Source organism: Neophocaena asiaeorientalis, unplaced genomic scaffold, assembly GCF_003031525.2.
Source record: "Neophocaena asiaeorientalis asiaeorientalis breed wild unplaced genomic scaffold, Neophocaena_asiaeorientalis_V1.1 scaffold26, whole genome shotgun sequence".
Lineage (NCBI taxonomy): Eukaryota > Metazoa > Chordata > Mammalia > Artiodactyla > Phocoenidae > Neophocaena > Neophocaena asiaeorientalis.
The window spans coordinates 9,297,797-9,325,196 of NW_020173108.1; the positions used below are offsets into that span (position 1 = coordinate 9,297,797).

A 27,400-nucleotide genomic window follows, 5' to 3' on the forward strand; every position below is an offset into this window, starting at 1 on the left:
CTTTCTCTGTCTGACTTATTTCACTTAGCAAAATGCCCTCAGGGCCCATTCATGTTGCCACAAATGGCAAGATTTCATGTGTGTGTGTGTGTGTGTGTGTGTATGTGTGTGTGTGTGTACACATATATATGAGATAGATATATATATATATCTCACATCTTTATCCATTCATCTATTGAGGGACACTTAGATTGTTTCCATATCTTGGCTATTGTAAATAATGCTGCTAGGAGTATGGGGGTGCAGATATCTTTTCGAGTTAGTGTTTTCATTTCCTTTGGATAAATAAACAGAAGTGGAATTGCTGGATTGTATGGTAGTTCTATTTTCAATTCTTTGAGGAACCTCCATACTGTTCTCCATAGTGGCTGCACCAATTTACATTCCCACCAACAGTGCAAGAGGGTTCCCTTTTGTCCACATCCTCGCCAACACTTGTTATTTGTTGTTTTTTTGATAATGGCCATTCTGACCAGTGTAAGGTGATATTTCATTGTGGTTTTGATTGGCATTTCCTTGATGATTAGCAATGTTAAGGAATCTTGACCTGAATTACTTAGAAAAATCAACAAGTTTTTTATAATGTAATCATTATCACCTTCTAACTTTGTTTTATAAATTAGAAATTTATGCATCAAATAAACATAAAGCATATACCTCTAAATACACTTTAAGTATCAGATCTACAGGAGAATTTATTAATTTAATGGTCTAGAAAGCCACTGAAAGTTCAGCATGATAAAATTCTTGCCACAGGAAAGCTGGAAGCAAGAATTTATTAACCTATAAAACTGAAATATTAATGTCGATATTAATGTAGTAATTAACATCCATAACTGACATTGCTCTCAGGTTAAGAAACCTTTAAATTACTTTGAGAGTAACATCTAAACCTATATAAACTGCATAAAACCTTCCAAAATGTATCTTACATATAACCTCTATTTACACACATAGTAAAATTATAGGATTTCACCAGCTGTCTTTATAATAACAAACAATTGTAAACCATGTAAATATGTCACTTCTTTGCTCAGAGTCTTATTTCTCTAAGAGGTAGTATCAAAGTCCTTACAAAGGTCTGTGTGACTATGCGATCTAAATGCCCACTACTTCTCTGACCCCATCTCCTACTACTCTGGCTCACTCTGTTCCAGCCACACTGGCTTCCTTGTTGTTCCAACACAAGAACCAGACTCCTGCATCAGTGCCTCTCAACTGCTTTTCCCACTGCTTGGAATATTCTCACCCCAGGCAATCCCATCATTTGCTCCCTTAGTTCTTTCAGATCTCTGTATAAATCACTTTATCAGTAAGCCTTATTTGACCACCATATATATGAAAACCCCTCCCAGCACCCTTTTTCTCCCTGCTTGTTTTATTTTTCTCCAAAGAACTTACCACCACCTGACATATATATGTATGCAGGTGTGTGTGTGTGTGTGTGTGTGTGTGTGTGATTGTTTATTGTCTGTCTCCTCCAATTAGAGTGAAAGGTCCATGAGGACAAAAAAAAAAATGTTTATTTTGTTCACTACTGTATCCCCGGAACTTAAAATGACAACTGACGTGCAATAAATATTTGTTTGTTGAACAAATAAATGAAAAAAAAAGAAGTAACTGTATACTCACTGTTACAAAGTGATACTTAAAATATATTAAGTAAAAAGTAAGGTACAGAACACTACTGTATGTTTTACCATTTGTGTCAAAAGAGCAGAAAGCATATAATATAAATTTATGTTTATATTTGCATACAATGCTTCTGGAAGGTTACCTCTGAGGTAGGGAACTAGGGACTAAGGAGAAGACACTTAGACACCTGTGCACGTATATGTACTACATATTCAGAGAAATTAATTAAGGTTTTGCCTTCATAAATAAGAAATATTACAAAAGATAATCCTATAGAAAAATCTACAATTCATACTTAAGAACTCAGTAAGTATCTACAAATTAATTTACATGTGAACTAAGGTACACTATTAGAAAAAAGTAAAATAGAATCTTTTTGTAACAGTATTTCTTAATATATAGAAAAAAGTAAAATAGAATCTTTTTGTAACAGTATTTCTTAATATATAAAATACTTAACATAATCTCATTTCAGTGTCACAGATATCCTGTCAGGCAAGGTGGGTACACATTCATTTCCTCCCTTTATGGAAAAGAAAACTCAGAAAGGTTAAGTAACCTGACAATAGTTATACAGCAGAGAAAAAGCTCAATTCAGGTCTCCTGATTCTTAGTTTGGTACTTTTCTCAGTGTATTTGATAGTAAGGCTTGGAATTAACATATACCTTATGTATTTAAAGAAAGAAAATATACCTGATGATGAAAACAGATAAAGCTTCAATGATGCTGTCAATACATCTCAATTGATATCATTCCAATTTAGTGACTAACTATAAAATTGAAAATATATTGAACATTATGGTAAAATGAATTACTACTGAATCATAATACAGACAATATTTAGTCAACAAACCAGATATTTTGTTGGTTGAAATGTAACAAAACAGGATTTTATTGATAGTGCTGTTCAATTAAGCTGAAGTCAATAAAATATGCAGAGAAGATAAATATAAGTTGTCTACTAGTCTAGTAAAAGGGCTTAAAACTGTGCAATTTCAGAAACATCAAAGTAAAGGCAATTATCTTATAGGATAGCTAAACATTTAAAAAGTAGGAACTCATTCCATGGTGCCAGATATATTTGACATATAACAGAGATTCTTTCAACAAAAATTCTTATATTTGGCTTAAAGCACATGCTGTTAAAAGGAAAATAACTAGATTACTCTGGAGTAAAAAGGAAGTTCAATTCCTCAATTCAACAGACACTGGTTGAAAACTTATGTTCTTACAACTGGATAGCTAAAAACAAACGTGATATTTTTGAATAAATTAAGAGAGAGAGAGAGAGAGAGTAAAGTCAGACAATGTTTAGTCAGGGACTAGAAAATCTTGGTATTTCCATCATTATCCACATAAGGCAGCCAACAAAGAGTTTAGCCTTCTAATTTGCCCCAGAAGGCAGATTCTTCTGCCTGCAGAGCTAGAAGTGAAGAATAAAATAAAATAATCCTCGGGTCTATAGTCCATTTAAACAACTCAAATGTCTTCAGCATTAACAGCACATTTAAGTGTCAATAACTCAAATGGATAAGAAAGGATCTGTCTTCTAATTCATCATTTCCCAAAGTACAGTTTCCATTGTGCAATGGTCCCTTCAGGACACTCTTTGAAAAGGGATTGGAACAGTATTTCCAGAGATGCTGCATTCTGTGCTATAGTTCTCCTCTTGGGAATTTGATTAAAAAGTTTAGAAAATTCCTGCAGTCAATACAACTGTTTCTTTTGCCTTAACCAGGTATGTCCGAAATTCTAGAACTCATTTCTCCTTGGAACATTTTTCGAGGACACCAAATTCTCTTGATTTTCTACTACCTCACTGGTCATTCCTTCTTAATCTCTTCCTGATTCCTCCTTGTCTAGACCTAACTTGCAGTGACCCAGAGTTCAGTGCTTGTTTCTCTGTTCTTCTCTATCCTCTCTCACTTGGTGACATTCTATAGTCAAATAATTTTAAATACCATTTGATGTCTACAACTCTCAAATTTATATCTCCAGTCCAAATCATCCTCTGGAACTACCAAATTTCTACACTGATGGGGTTTCTTTCTTTCTTTCTTTCTTTTCCTTTTCTTTCTTTCTTTCTTTCTCTTTCTTTCTTTCCTTCCTTCTCTTTTTTTCTTTCTTCCTTCCTTTCTTTTCTTTCTTTCCTTCTTTCTTTCTTTTTCTTTTTTCCTTCCTTCTCTTTCTTTCTTTCTTCCTTCCTTTCTTTTCTTTTATTTCTTTCCTTCTTTCTTTCTTCCTTCCTTTCTTTCTTTCCTTCCTTCTCTTTCTTTCTTCCTTCTTTTCTTTTCTTTTATTTCTTTCCTTATTTCTTTCTTTCTTTCTTTCCTTCCTTCCTTGTTTTTCTTTTCTTTCTTTCTTTCTTTCTTTCTTTCTTTCTTTCTTTTTCTCTCTTTTCTTTCTTTTTCTTTCTTTCTTTCTTTCCTTCCTTCCTTTCTTTCCTTTCTCCCTTCCTTCCTTCCTTCCTTTCCTCCCTCTCTCCCTCTCTTTCTTTCTTTTTTGGAAAAACAAGCTGAAATCTTGCTCTTCCTCATCAAAGCTGCTCTATGTGTACTCTTTCCATGCACTTGAAACAAATTCTATTCCTCTAGTGCTCCTGCGCAAAACCTTAAAGTTGTCCTTGACTCCTCTCTCTCATACCCCACATTTAATCCACAGGAAATCTCATGGGCTCAACCTTCAAAACATATCCATAAGCTAAACACTTCCTGTTAGTTCCTGTGATACCATCCTTGCTCAAACTGTCATCTTCTATCACCTGGGTTGCTGTAACAACCTCAATTTTCCATTCTTATTAACCTTAAGCATATTATCAACACAGTGATCCATTTAATTCAAAAGTCAGAGCATGTCAATCTTCTGGTATAACCTCCCAACCCAATGGCTCCCCATTTCATTCAGAGAAAAGCCATAACCCTTAATCATGTTCCACAGGTCCTAAGATCTGTTCTCCATTACTTCTCTAATCTCATTCCCTATACTCTCACCTTCCCCTCTTCTCAGAGCTTGTTACTGTACCTTAGACAGTCCAGACCTGCACCTGCCTTATAGTCTTTGCAATAAATATACCCTCTGCCTAGAATGCTTTTTCCCCAGAAATTAAGTGGTTTACTAGCTCCCCAGTTCAAGATTTTGTTCAAACGTCACTTTCTCGTGTAAAAATTGATCAGTGGATGCCTTTGAATGGTAAGTAGAACTATGAGATATTTTATTTTATTTACTATTCTTATTTTATGCAGTAGGAATATATTATATTTATTTAATAACATTTATTATTTTGTAGTTATTAAAGCCACATATGCTGTTTTTCAAAATCTTGGAAATTAGGAAAAATGATAAAGAAAAAAACTCCTACCATGCAGAGATTTTGTGATGGCTATTAACCTATTATTTCATTTTTTTCATTAAAAAGAACATTATTTATATAAAAAATGTCACTTTCTCGATGATGCTTATCTTTATTTGCATTTAAAATTGTATCCCAACCTGTGACCCTCTAGACCCCCAATCCCCTATCCTGCTTTGTTTTTACGCCTTGACATTTAGCACCTTCCAATATAATACATAATTTACTTATTTATTAACTGCCATTCACCACAGAATGTAACCTCTAAGAGAGATTCTTCATTAGTTTTATTCACTGATATATTACAAGCATCTAGAAATATCCTCAGCACATAGTAGGTGCTCAATAAATATTGCTTGAATGGATAAATGAAACATAGTTATCCACAGATAATAGAGAATTACTGTGCAATACTTAATATTTATCAATATCATTTTCTCCTTGGTATTTTGGCCAAAATTAGACTTAGGTGAAAAAAGACAACAGTAGAAGGATGACTTTTCCTGACAAAGATGTTTACATTACCTGTCTCCACAGATTATTAGATTTCTGTAAATTAATAGATGGGCCTTAATTCTCATCGAATTATAAAGTCAAAATAAACATCAGTACATCTAAGAGCCTGACTACAATTCTAACCCTGACATCTGAATCACCTTGGAATTTTTAATAAGAATATACAATCCATGGCCCATCTCAGCAGTACAGTTCCTTAAGGGCACTCTTCCACAGAAGCATTCACCACCAAAGAGTCTGAGTTTTGGTTAACACTGCCATTAATTAGGATCATGTAAAATAGTTAATACTTACTCTTAAATAATATTTAGGCCAAGTTTTTACTATTTTCCATGATATTATGCTTTAATTTTTAGTTCTTCCAATTCTTCCAATATTCAACTAAATTTCCCTTGTTGAAACACCATTTATAAGGATAGAATTTATAAAGAGGAAAAAGCAATGGAACTGCTTACATTAATTTCAAGCTTTTTGGGTAATTGTATTCATAAAACAATGCTTAAACAGTCATTTGGTGAAAAAATCATTTATACTTTTAATATTTTGACTGTTCTTGAATAAAATGAAAAGTTATATTCTAATTATTACTGAAAGATAGAATTATGCAAAAATTTCACTGATATACGTGGGAGTATTATTTAGTTTTAAGAACTATGAATTGCAAATATTTCTACTTGTTTTATAAAACATACTGAAAAACTCATTAATTGCCATCAATCTGAGGAATGTCCTGTTTGATTTATAAAATGTTACTTTATTACTTTAAACTACATATAGCATTCCTTTGTAAATTCCTTAAAGACTTACTAAAGTCATTGCTTCAGTGAATAGATAAGATGTATAGAAACAAATAGCATTTCAACTATTTAAAATAAACTGGATAAATGCAATATGTGACATCACTTTCTAAAAATTTATAAGGTATTATCATTTAATAAATGGGTATAAGAGAAAGTTTGAAAGTACCAGAAAGCAGTTTAGCCTCTTAAACTGTATTATACATTCTCTCTAAAACATTATTTATTTTTATTGAAAAAGATTTTCTTCAATGATTATAAAAGATAAAAGTCCAAATGATTACAAGTTCTTAATGAAATAAGAATTAATGAACTGTTATATTTTAAATTCCGAAGTCTAGTTTTTAGCTGCTGTTATCAAATGGGGATATGCTATCATTTAGTGACTTGAAAAACTATCTTTTATTCTATAATAATAATGCCAACATGAGTCATCTGCATACATAATTACTTAAAATAAATTAGGTAGCCCGTTTTAACCTATCTGCCACTAAAAAAGGCTATGAAGTAACCAATTCCACACCCACATGGGGACAAGGAAATACTATAAACCACACTTAGAGAGCAAAAGATTTACTAACTAAGGTTTCAAAGCCAAGCAAAAGAATAAACCTTCAGAAGTTCCTCTGAAAAAAATGCATGTTAGTTATCAAAACTCAAGAAGCAAGAAAATTACTCCAGTAGGGTCCCTGGTCTACACGGTAAGATCTTTATTGTCTGATAGGACAGTAAAGGACAGCAAAGAATTATAATCCATAATTCACAATGTAATGTATAGATCACTATGGCTCAATTAATAAAAAATAGTAATAACCACAATAATTTAAACACTTCCTATTCATATCCAGATTTATCTAGAATTGGACATTTCAAATGCAGTCTTTTTTTCCTATGGAGACATTTGAATCCATTTAACAATCTAATTGTACTATTTAGAATCACATAAACTAAAAATTACTAAAATATCACCTATAGCATAATTAACTATAATATAATAGTTCTATTTACGGACTGCATACAGTTACCCACAGAAAAATCCAAGGATACAGCTCAGGCTTTTTCAACCTTGGCACTATTAATATTTTGGTTTGAGTAAGTTTTTGTTGTGAGTAAGAAGGGATGGGCTGTAACGTGCACTGTATGGTATTTAGTAGCATCACTGGCCTCTACCCACGAGATAGCAATAGCATCCACCAGCTCTGAAAACCAAACATGTCTGGAGACATGGCCAAATGACCCCTGGGGGGCAAAACTGCCCCCTGATAGAAACCAACAACATAAGATAAAGGAAGGAAGAAAGGAAGGGGAAGAGAGAGAGAAAGTAATTAAACTAGGCATTCTTAAACAGTTAATAAATCTGTATAAAATAAAGTTGAATTTCTAGTTGCTAGATTTAAATGTGTTTATTGTAGTTAAAGGCTATTTATAAGAAAAAAATCACCTTTAAAAAAAATCAGTGTTTTGTATTGTGAAAACAATAAACACATCATCAATCTCAGATAAATTCTACTGTTCTTACATAAGAAAAAAATTAATAAGTATCTTTCTCCTTATTTCTTATTTCTATCTTAAGAATAACACCCTACCTTCCTGCTGTCTCCCAGGAATAAAAACAACTGCAGTCTTTGTTTTCAGTTTTGAAGGCAAGAGAAGAGCTTTTTCCTTTGACTCTACAGGTGGTTCCTGAAAGTGCTCTCCAGGTGACCTGAGGTGACTGACAAGTCTATTTTGCATTTACAAACAAGTTTAATAGGACCTGCATATTAACAAGAGTAATAATTTGTTATAGCAACCAGAATTACTTTTTGTATTCACTTATTACCTATATACTACTCTTTCAACTTTCTCATTTGATTACTCTTTGGCTTACCATAGATGTAACTGATCGCGCATCTTCTTCATAATTTACTACTGGAGGTGGCTCTTTCCCATCATTTTCTTGTACTTTTTGCTCTAGCAATTCTTTCTGTGCTGTAAACTTTGCCTCAGTGCATCTCAGCTGCTGGACTGACTGTTTTAGCTCTTCAAGTGTCTGTTTTTGGCTTAGCAGAAGTACAATACTAAAAGAGAACAGATTAATATAAATTATTTCAACTTCTTAAAGAAATAAAGACTTTAAAGGAAACTATATATATGTATATTTTGCTCCTATTTTCTTTCATTTTCCTCTTTATAAGAGTCATTCAGAATCATAAGAATTATGAAACTAAACAGATTTTGAGTCATCACAGTAGTTATTAAATGTTAGCATTAACAAAATGGAAGGAAATGTTTAGAAGCAAAAACCAAATTCAAGATGCTTTCAAATGTATTACAATATATAGCATTCATTTTATTTTACAGTTAAACCATCTACCTCACAAAGTACAGACACTTAGGTCCAGAAGTGTAGAGCCTAAACTGAATTGATATGACTGAAGGAGAATCTTACTTTATTTCAAATCTTAAATGGAACATAGATAAGTCAGATCTGTGCCTAGAGTAAAATAAACCAACTCAAGGTGACAGCCTGGAACCAAGCTGTGTGCATATTGTGAGGGGTGTGTTTTTAGAGCTGGGGAAAGATGTTCTGATAAGGACAAAGGGAATGAGTGTAAGTCCCCAAATCTTCCCCATAACATCATTATAAAGACAGTAGACTTCCCCATTCCTCCTTTAGAGAACTACACAGGCCACATGTTACCTTATAGTGATCTTTTAGCCCTTGGAGGCTGTCCTTAATAGGAATTTCAAATTAATTCACCCATATTAAAGCCACAAGAAAACAGGCAGTGCCGGTGAGGAATATCTCTGGGAATGCTATCATACTTCGTGTATTAATACCTTTTTTTTTTTAACATCTTTATTGGAGTATAATTGCTTTACAATGGTGTGTTAGTTTCTGCTTTATAACAAAGTGAATCAGCTATACATATACATATATCCCCATATCCCTCTCTCTTGCGTCTCCCTCCCACCCTCCCTATCCCATTCCCTCTAGGTGGTCACAAAGTACCGAGCTGATCTCCCTGTGCTATGCAGCTGCTTCCCACTAGCTATCTGTTTTATATTTGGTAGTGTATATATGTCCATGCCACTCTCTCACTTCGTCCCAGCTTACACTCCCCGCCCCCAGTGTCCTCAAGTCCATTCTCTACATCTATGTCTTTATTCCTGTCCTCCCCTAGGTTCTTCACAACCATTATTTCTTTTTAAGATTCCAGATATATGTGTTAGCATATGGTATTTGTTTTTCTCTTTCTGACTTACTTCACTCTGTATGACAGACTCTAGGTCCATCCACCTCACTACAAATAACTCAATTTCTTTTTCTTTTTATGGTTGAGTAATATTACATTGTATATATGTGCCACATCTTCTTTATCCATTCATCTGTTGATGGACACTTAGGTTGCTTCCATGTCCTGGCTACTGTAAATAGAGCTGCAATGAATATTGTGGTACATGACTCTTTTTGAATTATGGTTTTCTCAGGGTATATGCCCAGTAGTGGATTGCTGTGTCATATAGTAGTTCTATTTTTAGTTTTTTAAGGAACCTCCATGCTGTTCTCCATAGTGGCTGTATCAATTTACATTCCCACCAACAGTGCAAGAGTGTTCCCTTTTCTCCACACCCTCTCCAGCACTTATTGTTTTTGATGATGGCCTTTCTGGCTGGTGTGAGGTGATGCCTCATTGTAGCTTTGATTTGCATTTCTCTAATGATTAGTGATGTTGCGCATCCTTTCATGTGTTGTTGGCAGTCTGTATCTCTTCTATGGAGAAATGTCTATTTAGGTCTTCTGCCCATTTTTGGATTGGGTTGTTTGCTTTTTTGATATTGAGGTGCATGAGCTGCTTGTAAATTTTGGAGATGAATCATTTGTCAGTTGCTTCATTTGCAAATATTTTCTCCCATTCTGAGGGTTGTCTTTTCGTCTTGTTTATGGTTTTCTTTGCTGTGCAAAAGTTTTTAAGTTACATTGGGTCCCATTTGTTTATTTTTGTTTTTATTTCCATTACTCTAGGAGGTGGTTCAAAAAGGATCTTGCTGTGATTTATGGCATAGAGTGTTCTGCCTATGTTTTCCTCTAAGAGTTTGATAGTGTCTGGCCTTGCGTTTAGGTGTTTAATCCATTTTGAGTTTATTTTTGTGTATGGTGTTAGGGAGTGTTCTAATTTCATTCTTTTACATGTAGCTGTCCAGTTTTCCCAGCACAACTTATTGAAGAGGCTGTCTTTTCTCCACGGTATATTCTTGTCTCCTTTATCAAAGATAAGGTGACCATATGTGCGTGGGTTTATCTCTGGGCTTTCTATCCTGTTCCATTCATCTATCTTTCTGTTTTTGTGCCAGTACCATACTGTCTTGATTACTGTAGCTTTGTAGTATAGTCTGAAGTCAGGGAGCCTGCTTCCTCCAGCTCCATTTTTCTCTCTCAAGATTGCTTTGGCTATTCAGGGTCTCTTGTGTTTCCGTACAAATTGGGCAATTTTTTGTTCTAGTTCTGTGAAAAATGCCATTGGTGCTTTGATAGAGATTGAATTGAATCTGTAGATTGCTTTGGGTAGTATAGTCATTTTCACAATATTGATTCTTGCATCCAAGAACATGGTATATCTCTCCATCTGTTTGGACAATCTTTAATTTCCTTCATCAGTGTCTTATAGTTTTCTGCATGCAGGTCTTTTGTCTCCTTAGGTATGTTTATTCCTAGATATTTTATTTTTTTTGTTCCAATGGTAAATGGGAGTGTTTCCTTAATTTCTCTTTCAGATTTTTCATCAATAGTGTATAGGAAGGCAAGAGATTTCTTTGCATTAATTTGGTATCCTGCTACATTACCAAATTAATTAATTAGCTGTAGTACTTTTCTGGTACCATCTTTAGGATTCTCTATGTATAGTATCATGTCATCTGCAAACAATGAAAGCTTTACTTCTTCTTTTCCAATTTGTATTCCTGCTATTTATTTTTCTTCTCTGATCGCTGTGGCTAAATCTTCCAAAACTATGTTGAATAACAGTGGTGAGAGTGGACAACCTTGTCTTGTTCCTGATCTTAGAGGAAATGGTTCAGTTTTTCACCATTGAGAACGATGTTGGCTGTGTTAAAAACCCTCCAGAAAGTAGGCATAGAGGGAACTTACCTCAACATAATAAAGTGTATTAATATCTTAATGAACTGTGCCATGCACTACTGAAAGTAAGTTACTAATACATAAAAGACAATTGGGAAAGACAATCTCTTCAGGAAGTGGTCCTGGAAAGTTGGACAGCTGCATGTAAATCAACATTAGAACACACCCTCTCACCATACACAAAAATAGACTCAAAATGGCTTAAAGACTTAAATGTAAGACAAGACACCATAAAACACCTAGAAGAGATCATAGGCAAAACATTCTCTGACATAAATCATACCAATGTTTTCTTATGTTAGTCTCCCAAGGCAACAGAAATAAAAACAAAAATAAACAAAGGAGACTTAATCAAACTTACAAGCTTTTGCACAGCAAAGGAAACCATAAACAAAACAAAAAGACAACCTACAGAATGGGAGAAAATATTTGCAAACAATGCAACCTACAAGGGCTGAATTTCCAAAATATATAAGCAGCTCATACAACTCAACAACAAAAAAAACAAACAACCCAATTCAAATTCAAAACCATATGATCCAGCAATCCCACTCCTGGGCATATATCCAGACAAAATTGTAATTCAAAAAGATACATGCACCCCTATATAACAGCACTGTTCACAATAGCCAAGTCATGGAAACAACATAAAGGTCCATCAAAAGATGAATGGATAAATAAGAAGTGGTACATAAAAATAATGGAATATTACTCGGCCATAAAAAAAGAATGGAATAATGCCATTTGCAGCAACATGGATGCAACTAGAGATTATCATACTAAGTGAAGTCAGAAAGAGAAATACCATATGATATCACTTATATGTGGAATCTAAAATATGACACAAATGAACCTATCTATGAAACAGAAACAGAATCACAGAAATAGAAAACAGACTGGTGGTTGTCCAGGGAGAGGGGGTTTGGGGAGGGATCGAGGGGGAGTTTGGGGTTAGCAGATGTAAGCTTTTATATATAGAATGGGTAAACAACAAGGTCCTACTGTATAGCACAGAGAACTATATTCAATACCCTGTGATAAGCCATAATGGAAAAGAATATTTTTTGAAAAGAATGAATATATATGTATAACTGAATCACTTTGCAGTACAGCAGAAATTAACACAACATTGTAAATCAACTATACTTCAATTTTTAAAAATTGATTTAAAAAAAAAAGAACGAGATCCACAGACTAGGAGAAAAGATTTACAAAAGACACATCTGATACAGGACTGTTATCCAAAATATACAAAGATCTCTTAAATGTCAACAACAAGAAAACAAACAAACTGATTAAAAAATGGGCCAAAGACCTTAACAGATACCTTACTGAAGAAGATATACAGATGGCAAATAAGCATATGAAAAAATGCTCCACATCATATGCCATCAGAAAAATGCAAATTAAAAGAACAATGAGATAGCATCATACATTTATGAGAATGGCCAAACTCCAGGACATTGACAACACCAAATGCTGGTGAGGATGTGAAGCAACAAGAACTCTCATTCATTACTGGTGGAAATGCAAAATGGTATAGTCACTTTGGAAGACAGTTTGGTAGTTTATTACAAAACTAAACATACTCTTACCATATGATCCAGCAATCATACTCCTTGGTATTTAGCCAAAGGAGTCAAAGACTTATGTCCACATAAAAGCCCACACATGAATGTTTACAACAGCTTTATTCAAAACTGCCACAACTGGGAAGCAACCAATACGTCCTTCAGCAGATGAATGGATAAACTGTGGTATATCTGGACAATGGAATACTTTTCACTGCTCAAAAGAAACAAGCTACCAGCCCACAAAAAGACATGGAGGAACCTTAAATGTACATTACTAAGTGATAGAAGCCAATCTGAAAAGGCTACATAATGTATGATTCTAATTATATGACATTCTATACAAGGCAAAACTATATGGAGACAGTAAAAAGAAAGCTATATGGAGACAGAAACAAACCAGATATTCTTCACAGGGTGAATGATCAAATTATGGTATATCTATACAGTCATGAGTTGAATTGTGTCCTCTAAAAAGATATGTTCAAATCCTAACCCCAGGAACCTCAGAATGTGGCCGTTTTGGAAACAGGGTTGTTGCAGATGTAATTAGTTAAGATGAGGTCATACTGGAGTGGTTGGACCCTTAATCCATGACTGATGTCCTTGTAAGAAGAAGAAAATCTGGTTACAGAAAAGAGACCACACAGGCAGAACACTATATGAAGATGGAGGCGGAGATTGGAGTGATGCTTCTATAAACCAAGGAATGCCTAGAACTGCCGGCCATCAGCAGAAGCTAGGACAAAGGCATGGAACCGAATCTCCCTTAGAGCCCAGAAGAAACCAGCCTGCCAAGACCTTACTTCAGACTTTTGGCCTCCAGAACTGTCATAGAATAAATTTATATCTTTTTTTAAGCTGCCCAGTTTGTGGTACTTCAAAATGGCAGTCCTAGGAAACTAATACACATGCTATGGAATACTACATAAGAGTAAAAAGGAATGAAAGTACCTGGATGAATCTCCAGAGAATTACAATAAATGTAAAAAGACAATCTCAAAAGGTTACATACATTATGATTCCATTTTATATAACATTCTTGGGAAGACAAAATTATAGAAATGGAAAATAGATCACTGGTTGCCCTTAACTGGTGTTAAGGAGGGGGTGGGAGATAGAAGGCAGTGTAGCTATAAAAGTACAAAATGGGGGATCCTTGCAGTGATGAAAATGTTCCAAACCATGCCTGTATCAATGTTAATATCGGATTATGATATTATATTATAGTTTTGCAAGATGCTACCATTAAGGGGAACTGAAAAGGTTTATGGGATCTCTCTGTATTAATTCTTACAACTACATGCCAATCTGTAATTATCTCCATTAAAATTTAATTTAAAAATATGTATCAGTGGTTGTTCCCTGGCGGTCTAGTGGTTAGGGTTTAGTGCTTTCACCCATGCCGTGGCCCAGGTTCAATCACTGGTCGGGGAATTGAGATCCCACAGGCTGCACAGCACGGCCAAAACAAAAAGTTTCAATGCTGCTTCCTGTGGTAATGTGAGGTTTCTATCATCTCATATACCTTGGGTTTCTAAATAATCTGTTTTAGAAATAGGCCTTTTTAAATTCTTCTTCAGGAGTTCTAAATATCTATTATGTCATATCAGCAATCACTTAGACATTCTGAGACACTATCCTAACACCAAGAATTAGGAAATACATAAAAGGGAATATCACTCAGCCATAAAAAAGAATGAAATAATGCCATTTGCAGCAATTTGGATGGACCTAGAGATTATCATACTAAGTGAAGTAATCAAAGACAAATATCATATAATATCACTTATATCTGGAATCTAAAAAAGTGATACAAATGAACTTATTTACAAAACAGAAATAGACTCACAGACTTAGAAAACAAACTTATGATTACCAAAGGAGAAAGGTGGGGGGGAGGGATAAATTAGGAGTTTGAGATTAACGTATACACACTACTATATATAAAATAGATAATCAACAAGGACCTACTAAATGTATTAACATCTTGCTTTTGTTCAATAATTACTTTTTAAACAATACTGTTATATAATCACTATGTAATACACTATAATTATTTTATATGCTTATAACACCATTGAGCAAAAAAGCTATAAATATTTCAAGAAGAAGAAAATTATAATAAATGCATGATTATATAATACAAGATGCACAAGAAGCTATAAATAAATTTAAAACATTGAAGGGATCAGGACTTATGCAGGTGCTATTTACTCCCTACTTCTGACTACTCTTTCCATGCATTCTTCACTTGGAGGGCACTTTCTGTCCTTCAGGTCTCAGCAAAACTGCCATTTCCTACAAGACCCCTGACCACCTATCTTAAGTGGGTACTCCTCTGTTATTCTTCTATCTGAACTCCTTGTTTCACAGCAATTATCACAATTGTTAATGTTCTGTTTTGTACTGGTCTACTCTACAAAAGTGTAAGCTTCATGAGACATGTGACCATATGTGTTTTAACCTTTCACTGTATTCATAGCACCTAGTGGATATAATCTAAAAATTCTGAGACAAAAATAAAAGGTACCTGAGTTTGCAAACCAGAACAATACTCCAGATGGTTCACGTATTACCTTCACTACAAGCCAGATGTGAATCTTTGCAAGTCTCCTAAAATTTCTGGCCCTCAGATGTCACATAATTTGAAAGACAAGGAGGTTGAATCAAGTGATCTCTTAAGATTTTGCATGGCTCTAAGAGTTATGATTTTATAATGTACAAAGTATTTTTAAGTACTGGGTGATAATGGTACAGCATAATACAAAACTGAATAATCATTCACTTTTTGTAAATCAAACTAAGCATTAAAACCAATAGTAACATTACCAGCTCTTTATGCCAATGAGTCATAAATCACATTTGCTTGGTATATTTTCCCATAAACTATTTTCTAATACAGTAGTCAAGGATCATAGATCAGGAGAAGATGGATATTATTTCAATTTGAATAAAAATGTGTTGGAAGTACTGAGCAAAGATATGTATACTAGAGTGACGCTTTGTGTTCTATTAAAATTATACCATTTCAAATGGTTGGTTTTATTCCTTTCACCCACCCTTTTTTTTTTTTTTTTTTTTGTGGTACGCGGGCCTCTCACTGTTGTGGCCTCTCCCGTTGCGGAGCACAGGCTCCGGACGCGCAGGCTCAGCGGCCATGGCTCACGGGCCCAGCCGCTCCGCGGCATATTATTCAATTATAGGACTCAAAGCTATCAAATGATTTCTCATATCGTTTATTTTTTCACTGTTATTATAAGATGTTTTGGAGAAATTTATGTTAAACCCAAATTTAAAGGTTTTAACATTAGTCCCTCATATGTTATATTTTCATAGGAACACAAATGCTATTTCTATTAAGTAAACATTCACATAATTCCATTAATTTAGAAATAATTTAAGAATGTAACTTATCTAATATAGCATATTTTTAGTATTTGGAAAAAATGTAGTTTTGTTTTATTGTTTTGTTACTTTCATTTTTTATTTATTTATTTATTCTTGGCAGCGTTGGGTCTTCGTTGCTGCACGCGGACTTTCTCTAGTTGCGGCAAGTGGGGGCTACCCTTCACTGCAGTGCACAGGCTTCTCATTGCAGTGGCTTGTCTTGTTGAAGAGCACGGGCTCTAGGTGCGCGGGCTTCAGTAGTTGTGGCACGTGGGCTCAGTAGTTGTGACTCGTGGGCTCTAGAGCACAGGCTCAGTAGTTGTGGTACATGGGTTTAGTTGCTCCGCGTCATGTGGGATCTTCCCAGACCAGGAATAGAACCCGTGTCCCATGCATTGGCAGGGGGATTCTTAACCACTGCGCCACCAGGCAAGTCCCTGTTTTATTACTTTTAACTAATTTATTCTCCTAAGTACACTGTTAAAATCGTAAGATCAAGCAATTACTGTGATCAAATACACAGAAACCTTGGAGTCAGGAACTCATGCATTTTCTATCACTTACTGGGTATGTGATTCTAAGTAAGTTATCTAAATTCTCTAAGTCTTAAAGGTAAAATCCAGGTAATTACACAGGGAGCATAGTGAAGATAACATTCAGTGAATTAACATATATAAAACATCTAGCATAGTATGTGGAACAGAGTACAAACTCAAGAGATATTATTTCCCATATGTCCACCACCCTTTAAGCTTCCTCTCCTCTATGCCCATTCTCATCTTCTGATAAATACAAGTAGGTGAGGGAATGTGGATCACAATGATTATGTAGATGAAGAGAGAATCGAAGATGTGAGTCAAGAAAACATACCAAAAAAATCAAAGAATCTACAACTTCCAGGATAAGACAACACTTAAAGATTGCCTCCTCCAGCAACTCAGACATGCTGGTGAGAGGGTCAGCTAACCTACTGTATTTCTTTATATCTGCTAAATTATAAAACAGGAGTCATTTACAATGTGCACATGTACAAAACTGTAAAACGTACAACTGCTTGGTCATCTGAAGAGATTTACTAGCAAATAGAGAAAAACAAAAGATAATTTTTTTAACTTTATACGTGCAATGGTTGATAAATTTTATTTTTATAATCCCAGTAGAATCTTCTGTTGATGCAATACTGAAAATTTCCAGATTTATTAAAGGAATATCCAGAGTAACTCAAATTTCCCTGTTCTCACCTTTAAAAGGCTCATCAATTTCAATATGACATTTAACACCAAGTTGTAATAAAAGCCATAGTATAAGTGGGAGAAGTAGGCTCCTAATATCCTGAGTTGTAAAACAGGATAGATGGTGTTGCCATTCACTGAAATTTTAAAAAATACTAAGAGTGAACTAGGTTGCGTTGGGTTGGGTTATATTGAGGGGATTTTTTTTTTTTTTTTTGCGGTATGCGGGCCTCTCACTGTTGTGGCCTCTCCCGTTGCGGAGCACAGGCTCCAGACGCCCAGGCTCAGCGGCCATGGCTCATGGGCCTAACCGCTCCACAGCATGTGGGATCTTCCCGGACCAGGGCACGAACCCGTGTCCCCTGCATCAGCAGGCGGACTCTCAACCACTGGGCCACCAGGGAAGCCCTTGAGGGGATTTTTAATTCAGCCTTAGATATGAGAAATTTAGTGTACTTCTAAGGCATCCAAGGAGGCATGTCAAGTAGGCAACTGATTACACGGCCATAGAGTTCAGAGAGGAAATCTGAGCGAGAGTAATATACATGAGTCATCTTCAGGGGATCACCTAGAGATAGAGTACAGAGAGGAGAATGACATAGCCTAGGGCCATGCCTTGGGTAACTCCAAAATATTCTGGCTGAGTGGGGAGGATGAATTTACAAAGGAGTGGCCAGAAAGAGAGAAGCAAGATCTGTCACCTTGGTCCCAAAGGCCAAGGGAAATGAAGTCAACAAAGATACAGTGAGGAGGTCAAGTAAGATCATTCCTAAATTTAGCAATATAAAGGTCATTGATGAACTTATAGATATCTACCTATTTCAACAGTGACAGGGCAGAAGCCAGATATCTGTGGGTTAATTACTAAGTGAGACTTGAGGAAATGAGTGCTCATTAGCACTCTTAGAACAAGTTTGAGTAAGAAAACAGAAAGCAAAGACAGTAATTGAGGGAAAAGATGAAGATTAATGACAGGTTATCTAGGGTGGTAAGAAAGGTAGAGATTATTTTCAGGAGTCAAAACCTAATAATATTTAAAAAGTGAGCACAGGACATAGTTGAGAAGAAAAGGTGAACATAATATATAAAACAATGTAAAATTTCTGGGAAAGTAAGAGATGATGAGATATAAAAATAGGCACAAGAAATAGACAGGAAAAGGAACAGATCCTCTATGGAAGTAAGGAAAGAGAATGGGTACAAACGTGGTGCATTTAGATATCTAAAATATCTAGAAAATAAGGTACTTGCCACCTAATGATTCTAATTTTTTCTATAATGTAGGAGAGGTCCATCTGCTGACTATGATGGGGTATATAACAGGATCAGAAATTTGAGAGAAGTAGAAAATATTTGAAAAGTTGTGTAGAAAGTAAGAGCAAGTATAGACCAGACAAATGCTACACATCACAATCCTTGAAAGTCTTGACAAATCACACCAATTGGGAAAGTATGATAGCAAGAAATTTATATATTCTAGTCTAGGATTAGAGAAACCATACCAGTAAACCCTGTTAGAGATGCAAACAATGACCAAAGTCAGATTAGAAATTTTAAATTTTAGATCAAAATTTAAACCTTAATATAGTAGAAAACATAATTATTGAAATCAGTAAAAACAAGAGTATAGCAAAACAAGTTATGTCAGAGGATCCATGAAAATATTTACAGATCCAGAAATCAGCAGGAAAAACAACAGTAAGACAAAAACAGCACAGCACATATCAGAAGGATTTTTATAGGTGAAACAGACTGCTCTTTTTTAGTAAGTTTATTTGCTTCCTTCTAACATCTAAACCAGTTTCTAGATAATACTGGTCTGTCACTTTCTTAACAAGGAATTCACAGTGAATCTGGTAGACTTTGATGAGGGGGAGTAAAGACAGGTTTTAACAGGGTTTTTCAGAAAATAAGTCAAACCATTAAAACATTGAGACATATGATCAATACACTATATTGATAAAAACACAAAATCACTCTTCTAGAGTCCAAGAAAGTAATTCAACCATACAGTTTTATACTTAATATGAAAATTCAGCTTCTAGAAATTACACATCCACAATTCCATGTAACTGAAGTACTTCTATAAAATTACATCAATTGAACTTTCTTCCTTCAAATTATTTTTGTTTTACTCACTCAGACTTCTTTTCATAGGTCTTAGAAGATTCCTCAATCCTCTTCTCTAACTCCAGGACAGCTTCCTCCTTATTTAAAAGCATCTGCTGTGTCTGTATAAGTTCCTCTGCTAAAGTTTTCAACCTAGAATGAACAGTTTCCTCATTATCAATCAATACATTAATTACACTCACTTTATACATACAAAAAAAAGGGATTCATATATCTAAGGTTGCAATGTCCAAAACAGTAGTCGCATGTAATTTTACACTACCAAATGTAAAATAGCTAGTGGGAAGCAGCCGCATAGCACAGGGAGATCAGCTCGGTGCTTTGTGACCACCTAGAGGGGTGGGATAGGGAGGATGGGAGGGAGACGCAAGAGGGAGGAGATATGGGGATATATGTGCACTTATAGTTGATTCACTTTATTATAAAGCAGAAACTAACACACCATTGTAAAGCAATTATACTCCAATAAAGATGTTTAAAAAAAGTTAATGCATATAAAAATATAAATTTAATTAATTAAGAGTAAAATTTCAGTTCCTCAGTTCCATCAGCCACATTTCAAGCACTCAACAGACACATGTGGCTAATGGCTACCTCTTTGGACAGAGAAAAGAACATTTCAATAATCACAGTGAGTACTCTTGGACAGTCTCTTTTAGGGAGTCTTATTCATCAAACAGGAAAAGAGAAAGAGAAACTGAAAACAGAGAAAGAGAAAAGGACTAAAGTAAAAAATACCTGTCAACTCCCACCAAGAGTGTATAGTGAAAAAAACATGATTTTTGTTTTCAGAATAACATGTATTTATAATCTGGCTTTGCCAGTTTTTATCTGAGATCCTAGGCAACTTGCTTAAGCTCATTGGATCTATTTTCTCATTAGTATTTTGGGTACTGTAATACCTGCTTCAGAGCATTGTTCTGAAGACGAAATACACTAATGTATAAACAATGAATGGTACTTAGGAGGCATCTGAGTAAATAACATCTAGTATTATTTGCATATGTTATCTCATTTAATTCTCACAACAACGTATGAGATAGATACTGTTATCCTTATTTTAAAGAAAAGAAAGTAAGGCTCAGTCACATGGTAATTTAATATAAACTATTTCTGTTGTCACATATTACAATAGAGGTATTTTTTATTAATATATAGATTTTAGTACAATTAAATACGTAAAATTAATATGTACCCATAGACCAGACAATTTTTGGTCACATAAAATGCATTTGGTCCTGAATAGAAATATTTCTACCACGAAAACACACACAGCTGGAATCTAAAAAATAATACAAATTAACTTATTTACAAAACAGAAACAGACTCACAGACATGGAAAACAAATTTATGGTTATCAAAGGTGAAAGGGAGGGAAGGAATAAATTAGAGGTATGGGATTAACAGATATACACCACTATATATAAAATAGATAAGCAACAAGGATTTACTGTATGGCACAGGAAACTATATTCAATATCCTTTAATAACCTATAATGGAAAAGAATCTGAAAAAGAATATATATATATATATAACTGAATCACTTTCCTGAACACCTGAAATTAACACAGTATTTTAAATCAACTATAGTTCAACTATAAAAAGGAAAAATAAAATTTCTATAATCATAAAATATATATACACAGCTATCATATCACATTAAAATTTTTATCTTCAGCTTTTTAAAGTGAGACATGAAACCCAAAATATACAAAATATTAAATAACCCAAGTATATGAATATTTGAATTTATTTAAAGTTAAAGAAATGATAAATAAAGTCAAAAGTCAAACTTCAAAGAAATATTTGCATTGGGAATTACAAGCAAAAGCTCATGTAGAAAAACTCTTAGAAAAAAGTCAACCTACTATGAAAATGGACAAAAAACACAACAGGAAGTTCATCAAGAAAAATTCAAATGATCAGTAACCACACGGAAATATTTACAACCTGAACCACAAAAAAAAAAAACCTGCAAATTAAATGAATAGTAAGTTATTTTTCACCTACTAAAATTGACAAGCATGAAAAAGTGATAATATTCAGTATTCTCAATATTGTAGAAAGAAAGAAAAAGGAAGGAAGGAAGGAAGGAGGGAAGGAAGGAAGATATAAGAAGGATGGAAGGGGTATAGGATTGGAATAGGGGGTGATTTAAGGACAAAAAAGCCTCTCATATTTTACTCTATATTTATCTATATTATTTAAATCTCATAACAAAAATGAATATGATTTTTAAACTGTTAAATAATATGTAATAGAGATAGAAGAGGTAGAAAAACTATGAGACATAATCAGAACAACTCAAAATATAGGGAAGGAGGGAGAGAGGGAGGGAGGAAGGAAGGAAGACACATACCCTATTGATGTGACAAAACTAGCACAAATTTTTTAGTGGTCAACTTGGAATTGTCTCTCAAACTTCAAATTAGAATATTGTTTGACCATCTAAAAATCTGTCTTACCAGAATACTTTACAAAGTGCACACAATCAGTCCATATGAACATGTTTGTTATAACACTGTTTATAAAACAAAAAACTAAAAAATATTTAAATGTTCATCAACAGGGGAATAGCTGAATAAATTTTAATCCATTTAAGATACAGAGCATATAGTCACTAAAAAGAATGAGGTGCACACATAAAACATTCTTCCAAGGCAAAGTCTTAAATTAAAAGGCATGATGCTGAAAAATACATATAGCATGGGTCCATTTATATTGAAATAAATGTATGTGTATATGTGCTACTGACTGAATTGTATTCCCTCAAAATTCATACGTTGAAATCCTAACCCTCAAAGTGATGGTATTTGGAGAGAGGGACTTTGGGAGGTAATTAGGGTTAGATGAGTTTGTGAGGGTGGAGCCTTCATGATGGGATTAGTGTCCTTAGATGAGACACCAGAGGGTTTGCTCATGCTGTCTCTCTCTCCAATCCCAGACAAAGAAGAGGTCATGTGAGTACACAAGAAGGCAGCAGTCTACACCCAGGAAAATAATTTCACCAGGAGCCAAACTGGCCAGCACCTTGATCTGGAACTTCTAACATCCAGAACAATGAGAAGTAAATGCTGTTGATTAATCCACCCATTCATGGTATTTTATCATGGCAGCCATAGCAGATTAATACACTATGTATGTATTTATGTGTGGAGAAAAAACAGGTTACTACAAACCAAACTTTCATCATCACTCTGAGGGGTTTGGGATTGGAATAGAGAGTGATTTAAGGACAAAAAAGCCTCTTGTATTTTACTCTATATTTATCTATATTAGTTAAATCTCTTATAACAAAAATTAATTTGATTTTTAAACTATTAAATAATAGGTAATAGAGACAGAAGAGACAGAAAACCCATGAGACATAATCAGAAGAACTCAAAAAACAGTAATCCAGATTACTTCATCTATGTTAAGAGTTAAGCAACATAATAAATCTCAACAGGTTTCTGAGGGCAGTAATATAGCAAAACATAATCAATGATGCTTATAATAATGATCCAGAATCATAAGGGAAAGGTTAAATTAGATAGTTATTTTTTTAAGAATATATATATATTTACAAGAGACATACATCAAATCTGGTAAAATTATTTTGTTGAATTTGATAACAATATAAGCTTTGATTATCAGGAAAATTCAGTTTTGTAGAATAGTTCATATCCTGACTACTAGACACAGAAAGCATTACTGTATTAAAATTAGAGGTCATTCTCAAGAAACCTACATTTCAACTTCTGGCTTCAAGCTACTTAATAACAACTATAAATACATAAGTAAATAACACTCACACATAATGCTTTGCTCTTTATAAAACTCTGCCCTATATATAATCTCATTTAATCAGCATGAAAGTCTGGAACACAGGACCCTACCTCTGTACCCGTCCCAACCCCAGTCTAGAGGTAATAAAGACAATCTTCTCACCGCTGCCTTGGCCATGTTGCATCAAAGCTGAATTTGGTAGAAAGCTCTTTCCCTCTCTTTATCACTTTTCTCTCCTCTGTTCTTTTACTTCTCTCTCCTATACCTTTCTCTATTCTCTTCTTTTCTTCCTGCTCAATTTTCCATTCACCTCTCTTCTCAATTCTTCCTTCATTCATCTAAACAGGTGTTTACTAAGAGCATACCTTGTGTCAGGCATGCTCCTAGACACTAGGGATACAACAATAAACAAGTTTGGCTTCAGGAAACTTACATTCTAGTAGAAGAGACATCGACCTTTTTTCTTCCAACCCTCTCTTCTTCTTCTTTCCTCTCTTTGACTATTACTGTTTCTTTCCCTAGTTTCTTCTCAATTCTTCTCACTGTACCATATTCTCTGCTCCATCCTGAAATAAATACATAGTCCCACCAAACTGTAAGATGCAGGCACCATGGCTTACTCTTCACAGCACATCCCTTACACTTAGCACAGTGTCTTGCACACTCTGCAAGTATGTGCTCAACTCAGTTCTCTATGTCTTGTTTTTCTCATGAGTTCACACATTAAGCTTTTCTCTGCAATTCCCTAATAACTCTCAAGGCTCTCCTGATTCCAATCATTCTCAATTATCTAGAGTGTGAAACCAAAGAGCTATCTCAATGTGGGAACAGCACAATTTATGATTTTCACCCACCATATGGGCTAAACGGATATATGAACCCCTACTGCAGTGGTGCAGTGAGGGAAGCTTTAGTTCTCTGTATATAGATGTCATTAGTACAGGGCTGACTCCTTTCATGCAAACATTTTATCACCAAGCTAATCACTTTACCTTTCTACATCAGATTAAGAGAATTATTTGTGTTTATAACACTACACCTCTACTGCATTTTGTAAAGCACCTTACTCTGGTATAACAGACAACAGGTCTAGAAGCAGACACCTTCATGTTCAATATTTACTTGGCTTTTCTAAACTTCCATTTTCTTCCCTAATAAAACAGAAATTAATACTCAATTTAAAGGGTTCCTGTAACTATGATGAATAGTTTTAAAGTTCCTAACATGGATTTGGAAGCATAGTATATTCCCTATAAATGTAACTGTATATTATTAACCAATTTTACTAGTTTCGTAAAAAATATTTTTCGAAAAGTAACTTTAAATATTGTCTTCTAGGGAATTCCCTGGCGGTCCAGTGGTTAGGACCCCGTGCTTTCACTGCAGAGGGCCCAGGTTCGATCCCTGGTCGGGGAACTACAATAACATAGGCCACATGGCACAGCCAAAAAAAAAGAAAAAAAAAATTGTCTTCTATTTTTTTAAAGAATATTTTGTTAACATTGGATGCAAAAGTTAACATTGTTCCCAAGGCAGAGGTAGGATTGAGTGTATTTTAAATAAAACTCAAGAACAGGTTATATTATTTATACATTATTCCTAATTAAGGACAAGTAAAGTAAAGAAATTGCAAGAATGCTACATTGAAAGTAGAGGAGCCATTCATAATTAAAAGTTGTTTTTCCCTTTTAACAGTGTCATTTCCAAGAACTCTAACTTTTTGGAAATCTGAAGAATTTCGGTTCCATGAGAAATTAACATAAGCTTGCATGTCTTTGTTATTCTTGATGCAAACAAAACAGTATGTCTCTATACACACATATACACACACATACACATACATGTTGATTTGATGTGACATGACAGTAATAGTATCACCACAAATCTAAAAGGAAGCAAAAAATGGGGAGTTTTACTATTGATTTCTTCATATTTATCACTTGGAAAAATTCAAGGGAAGACAGTTGATTGTGGTGAGCATCATAGTTACTCTAGTTAATTGTAGTGTTGCCCTCTTTTTACTTTGAAATGGGGTAAGAAGGGAGGAATGAGGTGAAAGCCAGAGTCCTGATCCATTGTTTAAACCACCTTAGACTGCCTAACTCCCTCTATCAGAGACCACTGGCACGTGGCAATTCTAGCCAAGTATATTAAAATCCAAATCTGCTAATACTTTCTACTTCCTTTAGCAATCATTCAGCCTTCTGAAAAATATCATACAAGCTTTCAATGAAGAATTAAATATGAAGTTTTGTTTATGCTAAACTTGTGACGTACACATGTCAGCTCATTTGTGAGAAGACTGAGGTGGTACTCGTGATTTCTTTTCAAATTTCTGATTTGTGCTAAAACAATTTTAACCCAGAAAGGGAAAGAAACCTACCACCAGCTTATTAGATTCTCTAAAGAGCTGGAAAGGTACTAGAAGTTAAAACAAAGGCCTAGAAGAGCTAGTAATACTTCTGTTCTCTGGCAGGTCTGTTATGTTAGCTAGAATTTACTACCTGTTACGTTGAGCAATGAAGGCTGTAGGAAGAAAGAAAGAAGACAAGAAAAAGGGAAGGAGAAGAAGATCACAGAAAAAAGAATAATAATATTAGTTTCCTCTACTTTATCTCGCTCTTGATCATGTCAAAAAAAATAGTACCTCTTCTTCAGGCTTTAATCTTTTACAGCCTTAGCGCAAACAAAGCATAGCAGAGCTTTATGCAAAGTCTTCTTAAATAAAAAATTGAGCAAAGATAAGCCTTTGAAGTCAAAATTTCTTAATATTTCTAAATCTCTACAGACCCATGGTTGCAAATTCAAAGTACAAAAGACAAAGAAGATTTAGAAGAATGGAATTATATGGGGAAAATATTGTCCCTTTTCTCCACCTGGAGTGGAATGGATTAAGAGGAAAACATTCCAGTATATACAGGTTATATATAGATGACTTAATAAACATAAAAATAGTTTGCAAATTTCAAAGAACTATTCACTACGATGTCATTGTTGTATATGTTCTGTACACAAATATAACAGTAACAGTTCAAAAGACTTATTTAAAATTTTAAATTAGATATCATGGTATACTTAAACAATCATGACGCAAATATTTAAATGTCATAAAATGATACTATCTCATTAAAAAAAACTCAAAAAACTGACATAATACTTAACATGTACTGACTGACAAGCACAGTTTTAAGCACTTTAGAAATAGCACTTAAATTCACATCAGTCTTATAACAAAACTATTAGTATTATTTTCATTATCATATGAGGAACTGAAGTACAGAGAGGTTAAGGATCTTGTCCAAGTTCACAGAGCTGGTATGTGGAAGACCTGGTACTAGAGCCCAGGCAGCTTAAACTCTAAGTCCATGATCTTAACAACTAATATTCTCCATCTTAGTAATTCCACCTCACAAAATTTATCCAATATATATGTTTCAACAAGTGTACAAAGCTGTAAATACAAGGATGTTTACTGTGCCACAACTTATACTTGCAATAACCAAAGGTGAATTTACTATGACGCTAATGACACATAACCTTCAGAAACCACACCTGCATGATACATTCCAAGGCTCCATACTTAATTTTATATTTGCAAATTTGTATAGTTTTTCTGTTAGATGTTCCTCCCCTCCAAATTTTGTAAGCTTCAGGCTCTACAGAACCTGCATCTGCCGCTGGCAATAAAAAAATCTACAGTAGAAATAACATAAATGTCCACCAATAAATAACTAAATTAAATGAATTATGTTACATATACGAAAGCAGGAAAGCACTGTACACTATTAAGAAGATTTCATATATGTTAAGAAAAGTAGATGATGCAAGAGTATGTATAGAATGACTCCACTTAAGAATACAATTTATATACATTCATATGCTTATATA

At 34.4% G+C, this 27,400-nt stretch overlaps 1 protein-coding gene across 2 annotated transcripts in view; it reads right to left on the minus strand.

The window, feature by feature from the left end:
* The window catches only part of FER (FER tyrosine kinase), a 457,217-nt gene that overhangs the window by 285,774 nt on the left and 144,043 nt on the right, over window positions 1-27,400 (minus strand). For both annotated transcript variants that reach the window (XM_024743363.1, XM_024743364.1), the window contains 2 exons: window positions 19,753-19,875; window positions 8,169-8,358 (listed from right to left, as the gene is read on the minus strand). In XM_024743363.1, the coding sequence (XP_024599131.1) occupies window positions 8,169-8,358; window positions 19,753-19,875 (313 nt within the window). The remainder of the gene's footprint in view (window positions 1-8,168; window positions 8,359-19,752; window positions 19,876-27,400) is intronic.